This window comes from Lissotriton vulgaris, chromosome 2_2 (assembly GCF_964263255.1).
Source record: "Lissotriton vulgaris chromosome 2_2, aLisVul1.2, whole genome shotgun sequence".
Lineage (NCBI taxonomy): Eukaryota > Metazoa > Chordata > Amphibia > Caudata > Salamandridae > Lissotriton > Lissotriton vulgaris.
Genome location: NC_141688.1, coordinates 301,076,025 through 301,099,696, shown reverse-complemented (window position 1 = coordinate 301,099,696; position 23,672 = coordinate 301,076,025). Strand labels below are relative to the sequence as shown.

The following is a 23,672-nucleotide window of genomic DNA, read 5'->3' as shown; positions in this document are numbered from 1 at the left end:
GGTTTTGGTTTTGGGTATCCATGTGATGGCATGAGTTAAGTGATCACCCAAGTTGTTACCTCTTTTTTAGGAAAATAGAGGTGGGTCCACAAAGCTGGATTGGGTACGTAAAACATTTCAATTTTTTCTTTTGATTATTTTACAGATTTTTTTCTAGCCCGGCAAAACGTAGATTCAAATGGTATTCGTTTGTTCCTGGGGGTAGCTGGCATCATCCATGGTGAAGGTTGCTGCTCGGGGGCAGCACACACCATACATAATATTGAATGCTGCCCTGGGGGCAGCTGTCGCTAGCCATAGTATTGAATACTGCCCTGTATAGTATTAAATACTGCCTTGAGGGCAGCTATTAAAAAAAACACAAGAGAAACCCGTAGCCCCAGTGGACACCTTTGTAGGTACAGTATCATTCAACAATGTCTCCACAGGAGTCAATGAGGAGTACAATTTAGCAAGTAAATTAAATACACGAAACTCATAGTCCTAGGTTTTTGATTCAACATAATTATATTAACAAAAAAATAGAAGTATAGATTTATACTTTACATGGGGTAAGAAGCAGAATCCCCCATGCTTAAGGTGAACACATTGTGCTCATGAGAAAGTGGTTAAACGGTGCAAGTGAAACACGTGAAGAGTATGAATCAGCGTTTTCTTTTGGAGATGTTTGAACAATTATTTTGCATGAACAGGTATTTTATAAGACAAACAATGAAAAGGAAATCATGGCATAATTGACAATCCCAAAAAGGCTGATACAAGTCAACTGCGTTTCAACCTTCATGATTTGAGGTCTTCATCAGGACAAGGGCACAAAAGAAAGGCGATTGCTGGGAAACAAAGAAAGAGTTACCCCTAGTGATGAATAGATAAAAAACTTTTTGCTGTGTATGGGAGAGAAGAAAAAGAGAAAGGACTATGTTAGCCACTACCAGCACGTCTCAGAAGAAGCGCCATCCTACAAGGCTAGAACAAGCATTTGCAATGCAAATTGGTCTCGCATTTGTGAGAGTGACAGGTATTGGTGTTGCAAATGACAATGTCTTGTACCCATGTATTTTGGTTTGGAGTGGGTGTATGTGCTGTGGAGTGGAATTATGTGAGTTGAATTGGAATTGTCAGTTGTGGAATTGTGTGTGGTGAAATGTGTGGAGTGGATTTGTGTAGTGGAATTATATGGCATGGTGTGTATTGGAATAATCTAGATAGTAATTATGTGGTATTGAGTGCACTGGAATTATGTGGAGTGGGATTATGTGCCAGAGTAATTATGGGCTGGCATTTCGTGTTGTGGAGTTTAATTATGTGGTGTGCTGTTGAATTCTATGGCATGATGTGGAATCTTTAATGGAGTGGTACTTTGTACTTATGATTTAATATTTTTTTATTTTTTGTGTCGTTTTATATTGTTCTAAACTTACTCTGGAACACTAGAATTCTGTATATGAGTATCAGATTGCATTAAAAAAATCAATTTCATATTTATTAGTATTTTTAGGGTCATTGAGATTTAGGGCCTTATTACGACTTTGGCAGTCCTCCAGTGGTGCCACCACAGCACCATCCGCTGGAGGGCAGCCGAGGCTGTAGTGCGACTTCCTGCCAGATTACAATGTAATCCTTGGTGGGTGATACAACGGCGGTCTGACGACTTTGGTCTGTTAGGCTCATGGGAGAGCCTAACATGCAGACCGCTGAAATAAGTGATCTGACTGCATGTTCCTGCACGGTGTAGCATGCATGCAACACCGTGCAGAAAATAGAGGGGGGGGGGAATTCAGGGACACAACAGGTGCCCCCTTGCAGGCATCCCCATGTGTGGGTGGGGGCCCTAGTAGGGACTCCTTAGTTGTCTCTCCGCCTCCCTTTTAATAGTGGGCTCACCGCCATAAATGGGGGAGTGGAACGCCAACTCATAATATGCTCGGTAGTGCCGCTGCAACACTGCCAGCATATTGAAGCTCCCTGGCCTACTGCGGGCAGGTCCTCAGTGTGGCGGTGATCGGACCGCCACCACGAATATAATGAGCCGCTTAGTAATTTCAAACTTTGTTTCCAAAATACAAAGTACACTACTCTGGTCCTTTAAATACAACTCCTCGGATCTTTACATAGTGCTTCATACTACACTTATAAAGTGCTTCTGAAAAGATTTTCTATTGCCCAAATAATGGTACTCATTTACCAAACTTTGAAAAATGGAATGCTGATTTCTTCTTCAAAGGCTCCTGACAGAAGGTACATGCTTTAATGGTGCTAAAATTAGACCGGTCAGGAGCCTTTGAAAAAGAAATTATTCGAAATGCTTCGGCGACACAGCAGGCTGTTTCATTTACCAGCGGTTTGAACTTTGTCCATACTTTGAAATAAAAGGCTGGTAACTTTTTCTTAGTTGTCCGAGTACTTTTCAAATGGGATACCAGTGTTTTGGCATAGATAGGTGGCTGCCCAGTCGCACGAAAGCACCACCCCAATATATAGAGGAGGCCGCATGGAGAGGATACACCTACCGCAATGTGGGACAGTAATGAAAGATTCAGGACTTATTCACCCGTTGGGGCCCTTGTCAGGTCTTATTTTAGCAGAAATTGTGCACAAGATTGCTCATCATAAATCAAGGGACTCTAACTCCCAGAATGCTGATGACTGCGAAGGCAGCGCCATACAGGGGGAATATGTAATATCGGAGGAGGAGCTCCATTAAAGCACGTACCTTCTGGAGCCTTTAAAGAAGAAATTATTCAAAACGCGTTGGCGAGACGGCAGGCTGTTTCATTTACCAGCGGTTTACACTTTGTCCATACTTTGAAATAAAAGGCTGGTAACCTTTTCTCACTTGTCCGAGTGCTTTTCAAACGGGACACCAGTGTTTTGGCATATATATCATTATATGTTATTATTCTGACAAAAAACACAAAGCTGCTAGAAGCCCAAATTTAAATATTGCTTTTAACACAAATAATTTGTGAAAACAAATATTTTCCTTTCACATCTGCATATGTTATATTGCAAAAATACATTTAAACCTATTGCTTCATGCAGTTTAAGCTTCCATCTCCCTTGTTCTGTCCAACCTCGATTACGACAATAGCCTCCACCACGGATCACCTTTAACGACCATGAAAAGACTACAACGGATTCAGAACTTGGCTGACAGACTACTCTTGCATATCAAACCGCGAAACTAAATCTCCCCTGTCTTGAAAGCACTGCATTGGTTACCGGTTGCCAGAAGATCCACGTTCAAGCTGCTTTGTTTTACCCAAATACCAATACATGGAATGGGACTGCTCTTCATCAGGAATAAAATCACCAAACACATTCAACAAAGGAACCTCCGCTCTAAAGGAGCATCTTGCCTCAAAATCCCACCATACAAGAAACAAAACATGGGTTTTTGTTCAAGCAGCCAAACTATGGAAATCTTTACCCCCCAACATAAGGTCCACCAACAACCACATTATCTTCAGAAAATTACTCAAGATTTGGCTCTTCCCCACATAAGCACCATACGCAAACAGTAATTTACAGCATATCCCTCTGTATACAAGCATTTTCTTTTCACTATAGAAATGTACCTATCTTTGTGTATTACTTTGTATAAACATGTAAAATAATTATTGTTTTGAGAGAAAAAATAATAATAATAAATACATAAAAATCATCTTTGGTACACATACTTCCATTGTGCATCTATGTACCTTCCATGTACTTGGATCTGTGGGTCTGTTACTTTTCTCCCGAAAGAGCATATCCAATGCACTACCCTATTTCTCATCCAGTGCCTCTATCAATATATTTAATCTACATATACTTACCTCCTTTATGCATCTATATACTTTCAATGTAATTATGGATTTATATATTTTAACACTTTCTTCTAATTTAGCATTTCCAATGCACTACCCTATTTCTCAGCCTATACTTCGCTCAATATATCTTCTAGCCCAACCTTCTGACTCATCTTAAATTTCTTCTACTACTCCTTCCAATGCACTACCCAATCTCCCATCCTATACATCTATCAATATATCCTTTACATCCACTCTCTCATTTATCCCAAACCCCATACCACTACTATGATTGCCAAAATAACCCTTTCTAGACTCTCTCCTACTCTACCCCTCCTTGCATCATCTGACACCTCTTTTACTATACCGATCCCCTACAACAGTGGTTCCCAAACTGTGCGCCGTTAGGAGTAGCTAGGGGCGCCGCGCAAGATGTGTGAAAGACAGCCTGTGGCTGTGCTGAGGAAGCTTCTAATGTACTTGTGAAAATATGCGCAATTAACAAATGAATCAGTCAGCTTGAAGGCAGCAAGTAAATCTTATTTAACACCCAGCCGCCCGCGGCGCAGGGGGAGGGGGTGTAAACAGTTCCCAGTGAGACTGAAATGGAGCCAGCAGCCCACCGCCCCTCTCAAGAGGGCAAAGTAACAACGAGGGAATTACTGAAAAATATCTTAGAACACTAAAACTGCCACATAAACGGACCTCTTCACAAACGCAGGCTACAGCTGATTTCTTGTAAAATTAGCCTTGTATGACTTTCCCAGTTCTACATCTTTTTTGACAAGCCTGTAAAACTAGAAAGCTGCTTCCACAATGTGCCTCACCTCCACAACGGTCATTGAATGCATTCAGTTCTCATCTGTAGTTTACAAAGACCTAGATACATATTTTTCGCAATCACCTTTCCTCATTGGCAGGAAGTTTGTCATTTATTCTCAAAGGGCAGTTTTGGACCCTGGCAGTTGCAGCTGGTTGAAAATGTGATATTTCCACTGTGTGATTTTTTATGGGGCTATTAAGGCTTTGTGAATGGGCGTTTATTGCTATGTGTGGTATATGAAAAGGAGGGCTTGGGTGGGACATCGAAGCCATAAGAAAAGCGCCCCCAGTCTCCCATTTGTGCTGCGTCCATTGAGTCTTTGAGGTGCACGACAAAATGACCAAAGCTCCAAGGAGCCACTCACTTCAAGTCGATGGGATGGGGGTGCACTTCTCCTTAGAATGTGTAAAGTTTGTCTGAATCAGCGATAGTAAAATAAATCACGGGGATGGCTAACATATCGAAGGTTCAGAGAGAGCAGCAGGAACACAGTGATTTAACCCACCTCTTGCACCGTTGCCAAGCAAGGTGCTGATTCTGACTGGTTTGGGCCCACTGAAACATCTTCATGTTTTTTTGAGCCTAAACGACCATATTAATCCTTACTAATATTATAAAGAGAGAGCCCAAACCTTTGAGGCGGGTAGTCTCAGTAACCACAGCACCAATCACAACACCCAATACATCGTTGGAAAGGGCAGTTTCAGCAGAAGGACATAGGTTATACAGAGGCCACCATATACATTTAAAAGGTAAAAGAACAGTACCAGCAAAGTAGTCCCCAGTGGGCGTGTCTGCGTTCTGTTGTGGGCGTGTGCTGGGGGCGTGACAGACTCTGGGGGCGTGTGGTACGTTCCGTCCTTTATGCCATGTGAGTTGTAATTGCCCCGCATCAAGGGGCACGCTGGGGGCGTGACACGCTGGGGCCATGACAAACGCTGTGGGCGTGTGTCCGCGCTGCGGGCGTGTGTCTGAAGCGCTAATTACGCAATTGCACCACATCAAGGTGCACGCTTGGGGCATGAAAAACACTGGGGGCGTGTGCTACGTTCTGCACTTCATGCCATCTGGGCCGTAAATTAATCAGATCGTCTGCTGTGGCCGTGTGCTGGGGCGTCACAAAGGCGTTCACCTCGAAGCGTGGTAAGTAACCATTCGCAAGACTCCCTTGGGGGACTGCCGGTTGTCTCACTCATACTGGGGGTGCCGAATGCAGTGTGTGGCTTGGCCTGGGTGCGTCTAAAAAGCAGTCGGGCCGAAGAGCGTTGGTGTGGGTCATAAATAAATAAGAACAGCGGGAAACAATCATTCAAGACTCACACAATTCTAATTGTTAGACGGTCGCCGCTGGTCCTCAAGCCGTGGCACACGCGACTGAGCGTGTCTGTGGGGACAATTACTGCAGCCTCCCATGTGCGCTGTTACTGAATTATCACATTAAACCAAATTACACGCGCCTGCTAACATCAGCCAGGGCTGTTGCGGGCTCAGATGGCGGATCACTACACTAATTACACGCACCTGCTAACATCAACCAGGGCTGCAGCTAGGCCTCAAGCGGGGGTACACGCGAATGACCGTATCTGAATACACACATTACGCACATTCTATTTCATACCCGGACAACGTCGGGACGGGCTGATAGTAAGTAATAAAAATAGAGTTCTGGCTGTCTGTCTCGATTCCTACTGTATCTGTCCCCTCTTGCTTATTTGCAAGAGTTACTATTCTGTTTCTAAATACTTTCGTTGGTGAAATCTAATGTGTAAGATCGTGCTTCGCCTCATTGTGATAAACGATATGCGTATATCAAGACGCACACAATGGGGAGCCATGGCCAACTGCCAATTAGGTCATGGGCGCCACCGGTCGAAAAAGTTTGGGAACCACTGCCCTACAACAAACCTTTCTAAACTCTTTCCTCTGAGTCCTCCCCTCCAAAACTCCTTTTTACTCTTCCAAAAGCCCCCTCCTATTGTTAAGACCTAAAAAAAAAACACTCTTTTCTCCCTCCACTATCCTTTTCAATCGAAATTAATAGACTAACATGTTCACTTCTCAAATTCAATATTAAACTATACTAATATACAACCCAAATAACTGAATAACATATCCACTATTCGAATTACTTCATATTTTTTTTTACTATACTCATTTTCAACAGTAACCCTTTATGGGTTCCGGAGTGGCGTGCTACTGCCACAAAGGCGATTCAACACCCATCAGGGGTAACAAGTGCTATATGAATGCAAATCTTTAATTCCCCTTTTATCCATCCGCTATCCTTCTCACTCCAAGTAACTGACTAATATCCACCACTGAAATTACTTCATATTTCACCATATTAATTCGGCTTCCTGAATGGCGTGTATCAACTAGCGCTATATTAAGACAAAACTTTTTCTTCCTCTATCCTTCTGCTATCATTCCAAATCCAAATAACTGAATAACCTATCCACCACTTGAATGTACTTGCATGTTTCACTATACTAATTCAACACTAATCCTCTATGGGTCCGGGAGTAGGGTGCTACTTGCCGAAAAAGCGCATCGACTCCTCGTCAGGGGTAGTAAGCGCTATATAAATGCAATTACAAATTGTATTGTAATTTACAATACAATACAATAACATTTCTGTGCCTCTTCGCGCATACCATCCCATCGCCTTCAGTGAGGTCTGGACAGACGTGCAGACACTGACGTAGCTTCTCGAAGTTCATTTTCTTTTTGCGTCAGCACACGCACGCACATTCCTGTGCAGTGTACACTGCCAGTGATTAAGCATCAAATACTCATTGAAACCGCCCTGGTTTCCAGGCCAGAGGGGGGTCGTGTACTCTCTCACGTGCCTCTCCCTGTTTCTGTAACTCAGCCTCTCCCCATGTCCAAGTTTCCACTGCCCTGGCCGGTGGGTGTATGAGGCTCAAGGTCAGCTGAGGACGCTCCGCTTTAGTGCACACCTTTCGGGTTGACGCCTGTTTAGGGCATGACCCCTGACCCTTTGTCCCTGCAGGGCCTGGGGGCTATCGATGGAGCTCTGTAAGACGTGCAGCTGCTCACGCTTCTGGGCAGCAGGAAGTATTTCTTGCTCTGGGGCTGGGAGGTGATTGACGTCTGACCCCCCTCAGACCCCCCACCCCGCTCCTCCGACTGCTGTTATAAGGCACCCCAAGACCCTTGAGAGGCAGGAGAAGGAGCGTGAAGGGCAAAGAGAAGAGATAATCCGAAGAGGACATTATCCTGAGACTGTCGGCCATGGACGTCACCACAGCCGTCGCCATTGTGCTGTCTGTGCTGCACCTCACGCTGGGCAGACCCGTGGAGGTAAGGAGCCCCCCACCGCCCCCCCCCCCCTGTACCGGCAGCTCACGCCCCCCAGAGAAGCAGCCGCACATGATACAGTGGAGAGAGGGCTGAAGCGTCGTGGTTGGTGTCCTAGAGACCTGCCTCTGCAGCACAACTCTCTGATGAGTGCCCCCCTCTCCCCCCACACCCTCCCCAGGGCCTGGGACCAGCACTTGGTGAACTGATAAATGAACGATAAATCAAGGCGCTACGAAATGGTGCTGCCTGGAATTGCACCCCCTGGTCCAGGCAGTGGGTCTTATAGTGTTTTTTTCATAATAGGCAGAAATCGAGCTCCTGAAAAAAGATGGGCGGTGGAGGTGAAGAGGGGGTGCTCCAAGGAAAGGAGCTGGAGGGGAGGGCAGTGACGTAGCACTGTCAGGTGGTACCCGGGAGCTCATTTATGAGCCCTCGCGTCACTATTACGCCGCCGGTGTGTCCCTTTTTGTGACGCACCAGTGGCATAAAAAATGCGCCTCACTGCGCCATATTTACAAAGTGACACATCTAGGTAGTTGCGTCACTTTGTAAACCCCTGCGCCACATTATACCTGCGCCAGGTATAATGTATGCAAGGGGGGCGTTCTGACGCAAGGAAGGGTCGTAGAAGTGGCGCAGTGAAATCTATGAGATTTTACTGCGTCACTTTTAGGACGCCGTTGCGTCAAAATCTTGCGCCTGCATCACAGCACTCGTAAGACTGACGCAGACCCTTTCACATGGGGCTTGCCCCATGTGAAAGGACTCATTGCTGGAGTTGCGTCACTTTTGTGACACACTCCAGCAATGCGTCACCTTTGCGCTTACAGATACGTCAGAAATACTGACGGATCTGTAACTCCTTGCAACATGATACGTCATACTGTAAATATGACGCATCAGGAATGTCGCAAGGAGTGCGCACTGAGAAGTGACGCATCGCTGCTTTCACGCAGCGATGCGTCATTTCTCATAAATGAGCCCCCCGGAGCGGAGAAGTCCTTGTCAGCTCCGCTTGACAAAATGGCAGACATATATGTTTAAAATACATATTTTTTACATTTTGTCACCCCCCTCAGTGATGACACCCGAGGCGGCCCGCGTCCACGGCACCCCCACTCCTATGCCCATGGGGGAGGGACAGTGTGAGGCTCCAGCGTGCGGATGAATCGTTGAATGCTGGCGAGAGGGGGGTGCCGGGGGCTGAGCATAGGAGATGGCTGCGCGGAGGGCAACTGGGAGGGTTACCAGGAGGGAGTGGGTTCTATACAAGTCCATTTACCAAGTTAGATAGTGTTAGTTCTGCGTCACACGGTGGTCTCACGCACACACGGCCACAATTACTTCAAGGGGCACACACGGTCATCATTGGAGCCAGGCAATGCGCCGCGCTCCGCATCCTCGTGAAACACTCGAGGGAAGTGCACCGAGGCAACTGTCCACTGGGAAAGCGCACACATTAATGCGTTGTAGTCATGAGCAAGATGTGTTTTTGGCATGTGTGTACATTAGGAGTCATGGGCAGGTTGTGCATAGAGGTTTAACGTGCATGTGTTCACCGTGCTCAGAGGAGGTATGCAGGTTGTGCATAGAGCCTACATTACTTTCATATTTCTCTATATAATTCTCCACTAATCCTGTTTAAGTTCCGGAGCAGGGGTCCGGAGTAGTGTGCTACCGCTGAGCGATTTGACACCTCATCAGGGGTAGCAAGCGCTATATAAATGCAAACCCTTCCCTCGTCTATCCCTCCACTATCCTTTTCAATCCAAAGAACAAACTCACATGTCCAACACTCAAATTAATTTTATATCTCCCTATACTAATTCACCATTAATCCTTTTGGGGTGCTGAGTAGAGTACCTCTCACCGAAAAGCAATTCAACGTCTTGTCAGGGGTAGTAAGCACTATATAAATGCAATTACAATTACAATAGACCTTCATCATGAATGTGTGCGCTATGCACTAGAGGAGGTGCGCAGGTAGCGCATGGAGCAGTATAGTGCACGTGTGCATTGTGCACTGGAGGAGGTGTGCAGGTAGCGCATAGAGCAGTACGGTTCACATGTGCAGTGTGCACTCGAGGAGGTGTGCAGGTAGCGCATAGAGCCGTATAGTGCACATGTGCATTGTGCACTCGAGGAGGTGTGCAGGTAGCGCATAGAGCTGTATAGTTCACATGTGCAGTGTGCACTCGAGGAGGTGTGCAGGTAGCGCATAGAGCAGTATAGTGCACGTGTGCATTGTGTACACAAGGAGGTGTGCAGGTAGTGCATAGAGCAGGATAGTGCATGTGTGCATTGTGCACTCGAGGAGGTGTGCAGGTAGCGCATAGAGCTGTATAGTTCACATGTGCAGTGTGCACTCGAGGAGGTGTGCAGGTAGCGCATAGAGCCGTATAGTGCACATGTGCATTGTGTACACAAGGAAGTGTGCAGGTAGCGCATAGAGCAGCATAGTGTATGTGTGCATTGTGTACACGAGGAGGTGTGCAGGTAGCGCATAGAGCTGTATAGTTCACATGTGCAGTGTGCACTCGAGGAGGTGTGCAGGTAGCGCATGGAGCAGTATAGTTCACATGTGCAGTGTGCACTCGAGGAGGTGTGCAGGTAGCGCATAGAGCTGTATAGTGCACATGTGCATTGTGTACACAAGGAGGTGTGCAGGTAGCGCATAGAGCTGTATAGTTCACATGTGCAGTGTGCACTCGAGGAGGTGTGCAGGTAGCGCATAGAGCTGTATAGTTCACATGTGCAGTGTGCACTCGAGGAGGTGTGCAGGTAGCGCATGGAGCAGTATAGTGCACGTGTGCATTGTGTACACGAGGAGGTGTGCAGGTACCGCATAGAGCTGTATAGTGCACATGTGCATTGTGTACACATTGAGATGTGCAGCTAGCTCATAGATCTGCGTTGTGCATGGGTGTGCTGTGCGCACTTGAGGGAAGATTGACTAGCCCATTGCGCCACTTTTGCGCCACTTTTCCCATGTTAAAAGTGGGGCAAGGGGCTTGTGAATCTGCCCCCGGGCACGGTGCGCAGGTTGCGCATAAAGCTGTGTCGTGCACATTTGCAATATGCCCACAAGGAGGTGTGCAGGAAGCGTAGAGAGCTGCGCTGTTCAGGTGCGTAAGTTGCGCGCAGAGCTGCTTTGTGCATATGGAGGTGCGTAAGTTACGCACAGAGCTGCGTAGTGCATGTGTGTTTTGTAGGCATTGCCGACACACTCCGAGTTCACAACGTGTGCACAAATATTAAATGCTACCACAAAAACCCATGTACAGCTCTTAGCGCACAGCGTCACCAAACTACAACGTGTGCGTAATATCAATATTAACCTCAAAAGTGAATAGTTGGATAAGATCTTGACAATCTTGTCAATGGCTCCTCTGGGAAGTCGTGTGTGAAAGAGGCGTCAAGTCCGACCTGAGTTTAATATTTATAGATGTGATTTATCGGAGAGGAGAAGGCGGTGTCGTTGAATAAAGCGGGCAGTGGGCGCCAAAGGACACTTTGGTACCTGGGGAGATTCGGGAGTTCGCTGCACACCATGGGGATGTTTTAAAATCCTCCCAGATTCGGACCTTCCTCTGACGGGGGGGGGGGGGCGCCAGCATCACATCCCCGCCGCCCAGCCCGGCATTGCACCATTGATTTTTGGAAACCGCCGATCCTGTATCTTGAAAAAGTGGAATTGTATTATCAATTCTCCTTCTAATGACTCGGGAATATGGGTTCATAAATAGATTTATAGTCTTGGCGAGGAGGTCACGGAGCGAGAACTCACCTGTATTCTTGCGCAATTCTGCAAGGTCCTGTCTCCTTCGAGTATGAGAGGTCAGGGTTATGCCACCCTTGGAGATTTCTGGCGGTCCTTCCATAGAGTGGGCTGGCACAGGAGCCTGTAGAGCTACCCACGGACCCCAGGGGGGCACCCGGTGACCTTCTTCCTTTTATTTATTTATTCATAGCGCGAACATTACCCGAAGGTGTCAGAGCGCTTTACAAAAGAACCAGTTGCGATACATAAATACTTTGGATTACATGAGTCACAATATAAGATACAAACCGAAAAAATGTAAAATGTACAAGTTGTAAAGTCACTCAAGGAAGAGATACAAACGGATAAACTCTAAAATCACATAGGAATGGTAGTACATACAAAGGTCTACTACATATACCAGTGGTTAGAGTTATATATATACAAATAGTAAATTCACTCTGGATTACTTTTTTACGGTAATAATTACACTTTAGCAATCTGAGGGGCACGGGTCCCAAACTTGCATCATGCTGGGCTTCGGTATAGCGGTAGGCATCCTCGTGTGCAACCTTCTGAGAGGTCATTACACCACAAATGGCGCTGCTGGGTACAGGAACAACTGTCTGGGCTTGTTATGCCCTCTATCGCTAGATTAGACATTGTTAGAGTTTTTCTGTTTGCATCTTTTGTGTAATTCATGTACTCTGAAGTCCTCATGTAACGTAATGGGTCCTTTTGTAAAGCGCTCAGACATTTTCGGGTAAAGTTTGCGCTATAAAATCGCATTAAATACAAAAAAATGAATGAATGAATGAAAGAATAAATACATATGTAAATAAATACATTAATTAATTAATTGCAGGGAATTGGAAATCTGCGTTTTCGCCAAAATATGAGGCGTGGCGGGGCGAGCTGTGTCGTATTTGGGGGATCTTGAGGGACGATTTAGGGTCGACTGGGAGCCGCTTCTTATTTTGAGGACGCTGATTATCTTTGGTTCAACGATTTCATTGAGCATTTTGAATCGGCTATGATTTTTATAATGTATGTGTTCTCCGGGTTTCTCCGGGTTTATTTAAACTGCAGTTCATATGTTTTATCAGCGTGTACTCTCAATAAAAAAAATTAAAGAGCAAATCAAGGAGTGGGGGGGGGGGGGTGGAACAAGTGGTTGTGTGTCTTGAACGTTTACGAACGCCTACAGTCTTGTGAGTTTGTCCCCATTTATATTGACAATTGTCACTGGAAAAAAGCTGCAGTATAGGTGCAGAAAAGTGGGGGCAAACGGATGACCTTGAAATTTAGGGGTGGGGTTTATGAAAAAGACATTTCTCAAATGGCAATGATTTTTTACCTGTCGAGAAAAAAAAGAAATAATAAAAAAAATGACATTTTCTCATTGAACGTCATTTCATTGGAGCATAAATGTGCGCTCTGTACAGTTAGGCACTGGGTAAACTGAGCAGCCAACATGACCTATGACCCCGGGGCATGCCCATGACCTTCCAGCTGCATACCAGGAGGGCGATGCAGGTGTGCTGCTGGGACTGACTCGAGAACTGCCAAATAGGGTCAAAGTGCACTCCAGTGGGGAGGTACACACCCTCCAGCCCTGTGACACGACCTTTTGTTTCCAATCATTGCATAATTCCTGTCAGAGATGAACGAATGCATTGGATGCAGTTGGATAGTTTTAAAAAAAAGCATTTACAATGCAACGGTCTCGCCTTTGCAAAAGTTAGAGCTATTGGCATTGTTAATTACAACATTTTTATTTATGTGTTGGTTTTGAAAACAGATACATATATGGCATTGTCATTTACACTGCCAATAGTTTAAACTCTTGCAAATGCGAGACCTATTGAATTTGCGCGCGCACACACACACACACACACACAGAGCCCCACACACAGAGCCCCACACACACAGAGCCCTACACACACAGAGCCCCACACACACAGAGCCCCACACACACAGAGCCCCACACACACAGAGCCCAACACACACAGAGCCCCACACACCCAGAGCCCCACACACCCAGAGCCCCACCCACCCAGAGCCCCCACACACAGAGACCCACACACACAGAGCACCACACAAACAGAGCACCACACACAGAGAGCTCCACACACACAGACCCCCACACACCGAGCCCCACACACACAGAGCCCCACACACACAGAGCCTCACACACACAGAGCCGACACACACATAGCAACTGATTATGGTGCCGCTTGAGAGTGTCTTCACCTACTGTTCTAAACCACATGGTCCCACTGCCGCCAACCCAAGGGGGTTTGATGACAATGCCTGCCTCTGCAAGATTGTGTTAGTCCATGTGCGTGCAGCAACGTGTACACGTAAGCAGCTGCATTTCTATTTCTAGCTGAAAATACTGGCAGCAGAGGGAGTAGGACCAATGTATTCGGAGACTGGAGCAACTCATTGTGGACCAGTGCCAGTGCTGGGAAACAGTGGGAGGTGAGCGGCCAGCTATTTGCTGACTGCCCGTCCCCACTGGGTAGAGAGGGGGTTGTGGGGCATGCGGTTGGCGCTCCTGGTTGGCTGTGCCACTCACTAGTATCCGATACGTGTGAAATACCACGCGACCTTGCTGCTCCCCAACCCCCACCAAGCGACCACCTTTGCTGCAGTGATTGCGGAGGAGAGGCATAGTGACTCTCGCTAGCCCCCCACTCCCTGAAAACAGTCCCACGTGCCAGAGTCCCTGCCGTGGCATTGGCCCTCACTCCAGCCGAGCAGAAAACCCTCCAGGCAGTGAAAGGAGCGTGATGACTGACATTCGGCCATCCCCCGATGCTGATAACCCCCACCTAGCAGCTGCGGGGCCGGATCCCAGCCCACAAGCCCACGTTTCAGGGTACCCCGCCATTGCAAACAGTGCCAACTGCACACAATGTGGAGTGTGGGGAGGCACACGACTCGCCGCTTCCCCACTCCACAGCATGTTGGTGAGCCTGGCTCCACTATATTATCGGGGGTCAGCTGCTATTCACTATTGCGTTAACTGAGGGGGCTCGCCTGCTTGCAGCCAACAGCTGGGTCCTCAGGCCAACGCGACTACCCGCCCCCCACCCCACCATGCATCGGGTGTCCAACAGGCCCACTGGCCTGACTCCGATAAGAATACCCCTACTCTCGGCGCTGATGCCGGGGTAGGATGATCTCTCCCCCATGCGCCAACCAATCACACCTGAAGCTACGTGGTGCATTGTGGCCAGGGCCCACTACCTCTCGCATGAGGTGGCCATGCTGGGGAAAATATTACCCCGCATGACCCGGTAACAGCGTGGCTGGCATGGAGGTACAACAGAGGTGAGAGTCACGTGGATCTCTGCCCCCACCCCTCCAGCCCCACTGGTGGCAGGCTACTGGAGGTGGAGGGGATGCAAGCACATCGCGCTCCTCCCCCATCGCGTGAAAAGTGCTCCTGCCCCAACCCGCTCGTAGCCAGGCTACTCTCACTGGCCTTCTCGCCCCCGGCTCGGGTCCTGTCCTGAGCCGTGCTGCAGCCTCGGGGCCTTGATCATGTGAGCAGAGACCCCGTAGCCCCTATAAGGCAAGCACTGCCGGCTGGGGTCCCCGCCTCGCCTCCCCTAAACCGGAGGGGGAGAGCCTCTAACTCCACCACCCTCGACGCCGGGAGCTGCAAAAAAATTCCCTTCCCCCCGGGCCGCAGCCGTAGTCGGGCTGTCCAGCAGCTGGGTACTACCCCAGACCCGGGAGACCAGGCAGGGTACAGAGGGGAGGAGGGGGGGGGTAAGCACTCACCGCGCTGTAGATGCAGCAGCTCAGGGGACACGTTTGGAACGGCGTTGGGGGTTTCAGAAAGGAGGCAGCATCGCGAGCAACGGCAGCCACAGCTTGGGGGATGGAGGCTTTTCCTGGCATCACGTCTGTGGCCGCGGCAGGCATGACACAAGTTTTTTTTAAGCCCCGCCCTTTTCAGACTGGGGGGCGTGACCGTTGTTTGTAAAGAATGTTAGAAAGAAAGTCAAAAACACACCCCCCAATCTGAAAGAGATGGGGCTTAGATCGAAAGAAGAACGTCACTACGACCTGTTCTTTCCCTCTCTCTCCTGTTGTTTATGTGTATTTTCTTAATAGTCAGGACCACTCGAATTATAGGCAGGGGAGGGTCAAATTATGCGGCATGTTGAGTCAATTATGCAGCATGAAAACACATATTATGTGATACACATTTTGTGATAGTTTTACTTCATTATTTTGTAATTTTTAAGCTTGTTGACTCTAAGCATTTGTTGTACCTCATTAGTGCCCGTTTAACACCCAAAAACAGCAATAGGCTACAGAAAGGTGACCAGTCAACCTTTGGAAAGGGCCTTCAACTGCGCTACAACACAAGTCGCTGTGATTTTACAAACATTTGAACCGTTTGAGCTAGAAACAAATTTCATTAGTATTCACCTTAATATTTTTCAAAATGCTCTTACGAGAAACTCATTTTGGAAGCAAAGATATATTTAATCAGATGTCCAATAGGCATTCTGTCAGGACATCATTGCCCAAAGGTGAGAGCTGGGGGAAGCAGTTCACTTGAAACAAACACAAGTAAGAGACTGAGGCACTATAATCAGTGCAATTGTGTTACTTTGAGGCCAATGTCATGCTAAAAAATTTAGTTTTTAGTCGAAATGGAGAACCTAATCTTTTCTGTATTAATTGCGCAAATCGCCATTTTGGTAACTAGTTGAAGATTGTTAATGGAGGAGTGCTGTTGTCTTGAAACACGTAAGTGATCCCTTTGTGCCACACGGTGTTTGGGGTAAAAACCCAGGGGCATATCATCAACGGCCAGCAAAAATTATCGCTGACCGCCTGTAGCATGTGAAATCGTAACACCGCCTATCGCCCGATTCTATCGCCCGGTAAGCGCACTATCAGCAACACGCATCACCGAGGTGATAGAAATTCAGGCAATATCGGCGATATGGGGGAATTAACGGAGGAATACCTACGATAAATAAAAGAGTAAGAAATAAACATTGCTGATAGGGAGATGTGGACTCAGCATAATGATCCACCTCCCCTTATGAACATAGCCAAGTCGGGAAAATAGCAGGCGTAAGAAACCTGCGATACAGCGGGCTAGAGCTAGTTTCAATGTTGCTAAGCCTTTTAGCGATTGCCTTGCTGATAGGGAGAACCTCTGTTAGCGTTGAGAATCGCTGTATTTTACTAGGGAACGCCTACCTTGCATCTCATTAGCAATGCAAGGCGATACGTTTATGTGCGCTAAGGCGTGGATTCACACGTTAGCGTGTCCATGCTGATAGGGCGTTATAATTATATCCGCTTTTCGTCCTTTAAGATATGCCCCCAGTTCTGGTCCTGCTTTGTCCTGAAAAAGCCTCGTAATTCTTTGTGAACTGGTTCTGCCTGGTTCTGTCGCTCTTCCACATCGTAGGGGAGGCCCAGGTCGAAACTTAGTACACTTCCCTGCATTCAACAAAGCCATGCTAGACCTCTCAAGCAGCTGCAAGCATTGAACTGCGCATTTGTCATATGACACAGATGTAATATGAGTAAATTCACTAGATAGCATACAATATGATGTATCATTTATTAAAAACCTGTGTTTGAAACACAAGGTGTTGAGGCTTAGGAAATCCAAAGGTTATGGTACAAAACACATTTTACTCAAGTGTCTGATACAACAAATTATTTTGCATCTGCAATAGTTATCAGAATCTGAGAATAAATAGGTTACTACGCCAGACATGCTTTAACCCTTTGGGTGCCCGTCCATTGTCACGGTGACCGTGTGCGGAGGACGGCAGGGGGCCATCCTGACCACTCCCAGTCATAAATCACCCGCACTGCGGCGGAATTCCAGCCGCGGTCAATGGGTTAAAAGAGTTTAGCATATGCGATGGGTTACGGACTTGACTGTTACTATTAGATCATGGCCAAGACAGATTTGGGTTTGGTAGAGCTCTGTCTGAAGTGGCTGAAAAACGATGGACTGGAATTAATTCAAGTATTTCTTCCTTCACCTTGTTGTTTGTTGCTGTATATTCTCTGTAAAGCACGACAGCAATGCCCGTATCTGAGACCCATGCTCTCTGTGCCATTGGACTCAAGCTGTAACTCACTGACGAGGTGCAAGTAGGCAGAATCTGTACCAGGGTTCCTTGTGTTCCTGTCCAGAGGGGACCTGGCTGGTCAGTGCAGGCTGGGCTGTTTCTGTTGAAACAGGACAAATACTGATTTACATATTGCAGGTCTCTTTGTGGTTTGACATTGTTGGGAAAAATTATGGACTGGAATTTGGTCCAGAGCGCTCACCTATACTTTAGATTAATTCAAGCATTCCTTTTGTCACCCTGTTGTTTGTTACTGTTCTTGCTACATAGTACCACTGGTTACTCACCAACTATATATCTGCATTGAGTCTATCAATCTTCTTGGCTCAGACCAACTTGTGTTCTGGCTAGGTCATGGCAACGTTCGTTATTTGAGTGAGAGGCCGTGTTGTTAACTCAAGATAAGAGATGAATTTGTGATCCAGCCTTCATCATACTATTAGTCAAATCCATTGATTTTGGTATAGTGACACCATTGTCCACAATCCAGTGCCTAAATGGACATTGAAGAACTGCTATTGAGCTGGCTTTATAGATAGGTCAAAAGAGAATGGGGACAGTAATCGGAGACCAATCTTTACTTTTACATATTTGCATACATTGCGTTTGAGTAACGATGACTTAAAGCCCTTAATCGACATAGAGATTTCAGATTCCAGCATTGATAAGCACTTGGAGAGGGGGCTGAACTTTTTGGCAGCTGTTGAGGGCTAGTAGGTGAAGTAGTGTTCTCTCAGAGGGATTCTGCCTTCTCTTGGAAGGAACCAGAGAAGTGAAGTATTAGCTCTCTAAATATGGATAGCATCTCCAGTGAACTTTTGTCAGAACTGTCAATCTTGTTCTGAATAAAAGCTGTTTTGATTTGTGAATGGCAAGCCTGTGACCATTGTTAGAAATGTTACAGGCTTTTTGCCCTGTATCTGATTGAGTGCCTTTCTAGACTAACCACATGACTTTCAGTAGTCGTACAAACTTTCTTTATTAGAATGACAAATTAAAGATTGATTAACCCAGCATGACCCAGCAGAATCTGTTGACTTCTATTTCTAGCCACAGCTCGCAGTTCCTGGTGGGACCAATTAGTGCTGTCTCAGTCAGAAACTGTACTATTTTAAAGACAGCCTTTTTACAATATTGCCTATTGAAGGTCATTTTGTTTCAGTGTGCAGAGGTTGCCATTTACCTTTTTATTGGCCTCGCTTTTAGGGGAACAGGGCATACTGCATTTGAGAGGTGTTACAATGAGGGCTAAAGTGACACTTTCTTTTTCTAGGACATCCAGTAACTTGACCAGGGGGCATCCTAGTCACCTGATGTTAGGCTATCATAATAGCCAATTCTTATTTCCACTATGGTGTAAGTATTGGTGGTTAGATGTTACTTTGATAGGAAGGGGTTTGTACCATGAGATATCTGGGGATCCACCCTACAATTAATTTTGCAGACCGGTTTCATTTAAATTATACACCACTCTAAATAAAGTTCGCAAACTAATTCGTCATTGGCATTCATTGGCCATTACTAATATTTGCTGGACCTCACTAATTAAAGTTCATCAATCATTTTTCTTTTTTTTTCTTAAATATTTTTATTGACAATTTTTACATAAAAAATGCATTCCCACCCTCCCCACCCACCCTTTCCCTGACCAAGAACAAGTCAAAAATAGATAAATAAACAGCATATTATATACATACAACAGAAATTAATCCCGTATGAAATACTTTACCATAAGGATACAAAGAAATAAAGATGAAGATAATACTATATACACAAAATACAATCATGTATGTCTCTGGATCGACAATAACATTGGTGACTAAATCCGCATGCCCATTAATCTTTTCTTAGCCCCTTTGTTTTTATAAATTGCAACTTCCAGGCTACAAGTGGCTAATAGCCTAGACCTCCATTGTTGAAATGCGGTTGGATCAGGATCTAACCATGCTGAGGCAATAGTAAGTCGAAGTATAGCCATGGCCACGAATATTAAGGCCTGAGTGTTTCACTACAATTCACGATTTGCTACCTCCAGCATAATTTCCTCCGTTGAAATTTCAATTCTTGTTTGACAAAGCTCTGATAGAAATTCAGAGATGTCATTAATCAGCTTAGCCAGCGTGTTACATGTTGCAAATATATGTATAATACCGGCCCCGTATAGTGCACAATGAGGACATGTTGTTCCCTTCCCTGTTCCCCATTTAGCAATTTTCTTAGGGGTGTAATATAGGAAGAAGAAAGTTTTATAAAATTGCGCCTGTAGCTTTATCGACATTAATGAATGTAGGGCAAACTCATATGCTATGCGGGGATATTGGAATGTACTCCTAGTTGTTCCTGCCAAATTACGCATTGTTTGTCCATATCATCTGGGGCCATTAAATTCAATGTTTCATAAATTTCCCCAATCCTGGGAGTCGGTTTTTTACATAAATTATCAATCAATTGATTGTTCCGGAAGTTCTCCCGCCCACCAGTTTTCTTCGTTAGTAAATCTCTAACCTGCAAGAACGTAAAAAAATCCCTATGGCTAATATTATATTCCTCATGCAGATCCTCAAATATCTTAAGACATCCTTGTTTATAAAAGCAACCCAATTGCACCATCCCTGCCGATATCCATCTATTTATGCAATTGTCATGAAATATTAGAGGCGGATCATTATTACTATTCGTTGGTGTGTAAAATGAGAATCGCCCAAGCCCCAACATTTTGCGAATACTGCTCCATGCTTTATAAGCCCCTAAAATAGTCTTAAATTTGACTTCCTTAAAATAGTTGTTAGTATGTCGCCAGAAGCAACCAGCACAATCTTCTCCTAATAGGAGTTCCTGAGGGGTCGGGATCTCTTGAATAATACTATCGATCGAAATCAAATTGGCGCAATATTTTAGGACAGTGGCCCAGTAATACAACTTGAAGTTCGGTAGGGATAAACCACCCTTTTCCTTCGGTAGTACCAATCGTTTAAGAGCCCGTCGGGGTTTTTTATATCCCCAAATGAAACTTGAGAGCATAGAGTCGATAATCCTAAAGATTTTGGGGGAAAATTCAAGGCAGATAGTCCTAAAGAAATATAAAAATCGGGGGAAAAAAAGCATCTTAATCAAATTACAGCGGCCCCCTATAGTTAGATGTAAATTATCCAGTCGGACCATCTCCTTCTTGGTTCTAGAAATCAATGGTTTTAGGTTAATATCAACAATGTTTTGAATTTTGGCAGTTATTGTAACCCCTAGATATACGGCCTCCTCAGTTACTCTTGAATCCCCCATCACAATCTTGTTATTTAGAACAATCTGAATAGGTGTGCTTCCTCTTCTATCACCGGCATGGCTATGTTGGGGTCTCTAGTGACAAGCGCGATATCATCGTGTATGCCAAGGTTTTGGTATTATGACTACGTATTTGAATTGGTGAAATATTTATACAATTGTCAAGCCAACGAATAAATGGATCGATATATTTTGCAAATAAGAGGGGTGAGCAGGGGCATCCCTGCCTAGTTCCTCTCGTGATTGCAAAGTTTTCTGACAGGATCCCATTGACTAATACTCTAGCACTTGGTTTATTATATAGGCCTTGAGTGGCCATAATACATTTGTCGTTGATTCCACTATAAGACATTGCCGTCCATAAAAATCTCCAGGAGACCCTATCAAACGCTTTCTCTGCGTCAAGGAGTATAAGGGCCATAGGGTCTCCTGTGGACTCTGTATAGTCAAACAGCGAGATCACCAGTTGAACATGGTCAGTCCTGGTATAAATCCATGAATCCATGTTAGTATTTGGATACTATTTTATTTATTATTGGTGCCAATCTGGCCGCCAGGAGTTTCGAGTAGATTTTTGAGTCACCATTTATTAGAGTAATTGGTCGATATGTACCTAAATCAAGCGGATTTCTTTTTTTTCAAGAAGACCACAATCTTAGCTTCTGACCAGGATGGGGGGGGGGTGTACCTCCCTGAAATATGTGGACAAACAAAGTCATCAGTATTATTTTTAATTGATCAGCAAATTTCAGATAAAACTCAGATGGTATCCCATCCAGTCCTGTCGCTTTTCCGCTTTTTAATGTTTTTAAAGATAGTAGGATCTCATCCCAGTTGGGTAATTCATCCAACATGTCCTGGTCCTTCTTCTCAAATCTAGGACCTCGATTTACATCTAAATAAAGATCTGGATCCCCCAATCCACTTATCGGTTCAGTATAGAGATCTTGATAGAATCTCTGGAATGCTGCCCTTACTTCATCTGGTTCTGATTTTATACCTAATCTCGGATCTTGGATTTCTCTAAATGTGCTTGCTGATGCCTCTTCTCTAACACGCATTGCTAGCTGATGCCCAAACAGTTCGCTCAGCTCATATATCTTTTCCTTATTTACTGATACTTTAGTGATGGCTGTTTCTACTATTATTTCTATGATAAGGTTTTTTGCAATGGCTACCTGAGATAATGCACTGTCTAACTCCTGGCCTTGTTGAGCTGCAGCAATCAGATCTTCTTCGGCTTTGCCCAAGTTATAATGTAGTGCAGCTAAGTGGGATTACCCTTTCTTGTTAGACCTGAGAGAGAATTGTAGGGTCTCACCTCTTATGCCCCCTTTAAGGGCATCCCATACGATTACTATAGATGTACTTCCAATATTATCTGCAATAAAGCCCGGAATCCACCCCTTCATGTGTTCGCAGTACTTTTCATTCATTAATAGAGCCCTTTCGAACATCCAGCTCTTAGTTGTATGGTTATTAGGAGTATATGATAGTTTTAAAGTTAATGGGTTATGATCTGATAGTAGACATGGTAATTTATCTATCGTACACCCACTTTTCAGTGAATTTGATATAAGCATGTAGGCAAGTTTTGCATGTCGCGAATGTGGATATGAGTAGAATGTGAAACCAGGATCTCCCCAGTGATTATGTTGCCACCCATCTATAAGGCTATGTACCAAACATAAGTCTTTTAGAGCCCGAAAGACTTTAGGTTTCCTGCCATGATATTTAAATTCCGGAGCCATAGTCCAGTCCCCGGGGAGATGTAGGTTAAAATCCCCACACACTATAAGGGGTAGAGGCCAATGAGCGAGCTCGTTAGAGATCTTTATTAGCAACTCTGGTTCATCACAAACACTCCCATACATAGTACAAATTGTTATTTTATTTCGCCCCTTATTGTACTTGCATTCGGCGATTGCCCATCTCCAGAGTTTATTGGAAAGTACTCTGTCAAATTGGAGCCCTCCACCTTTTGCTAAGATTGCCACCCCCTTAGTTCGGACTCCCTGTGTAGAAGCAGTGATAAGGTTATATCCCATCGATTTCAATAAGTAGTGCTGAGAACCTTCAATATGAGTTTCTTGTAAGCAGGCGATATTAGCCTCCATTAGTTGTAGTCCTACCGCCACCTCCTGTCTTTTTTTAATATTGTTGAGTCCGCAGATGTTTAAAGAAACAATTTTTAACTCAGCCATATTAAAATTAGAATTATTGCCATCAGCCTCGTGTCATACCCATGTCTTTGTTTCCTAATCATTGCACGATTGTCTGTGGCTACAGTGTTACAGTTTTTTTTACCCTTCATGTGATTGACGTTCCTTGGTCCTACACTCCCGCCCCCTAATCCCATGTCCCACCCTTTCCCCCCCCATTCCCCGTCCCTTACATCCCTTTAGGCATCCTAGGTCCCGAGTCCTAGGTGTGGGCGCCCGTATGGTCAGATCGCCAAAGCGCACCCCGTGACCCTGATAGATTTATAAAAATTAAACACAACCTTTAAACAGGTAAAGCAATTTGTTTCAGCATAGGGTTTTTAGGTTTAAACTCATAATATG

General features: G+C 45.3%; 1 protein-coding gene across 1 annotated transcript in view; it reads left to right on the top strand.

Moving 5' to 3' along the window:
• Positions 1 to 7,841: 7,841 nt before the first annotated feature.
• Positions 7,842 to 23,672, top strand: part of LOC147729348 (astacin-like metalloendopeptidase) — a 123,038-nt gene continuing 107,207 nt past the window's right edge. The window contains exon 1 of the mRNA XM_086959835.1: positions 7,842 to 7,938. Within this exon, the coding sequence (XP_086815961.1) occupies positions 7,870 to 7,938 (69 nt within the window). The 5' untranslated portion in view covers positions 7,842 to 7,869. The remainder of the gene's footprint in view (positions 7,939 to 23,672) is intronic.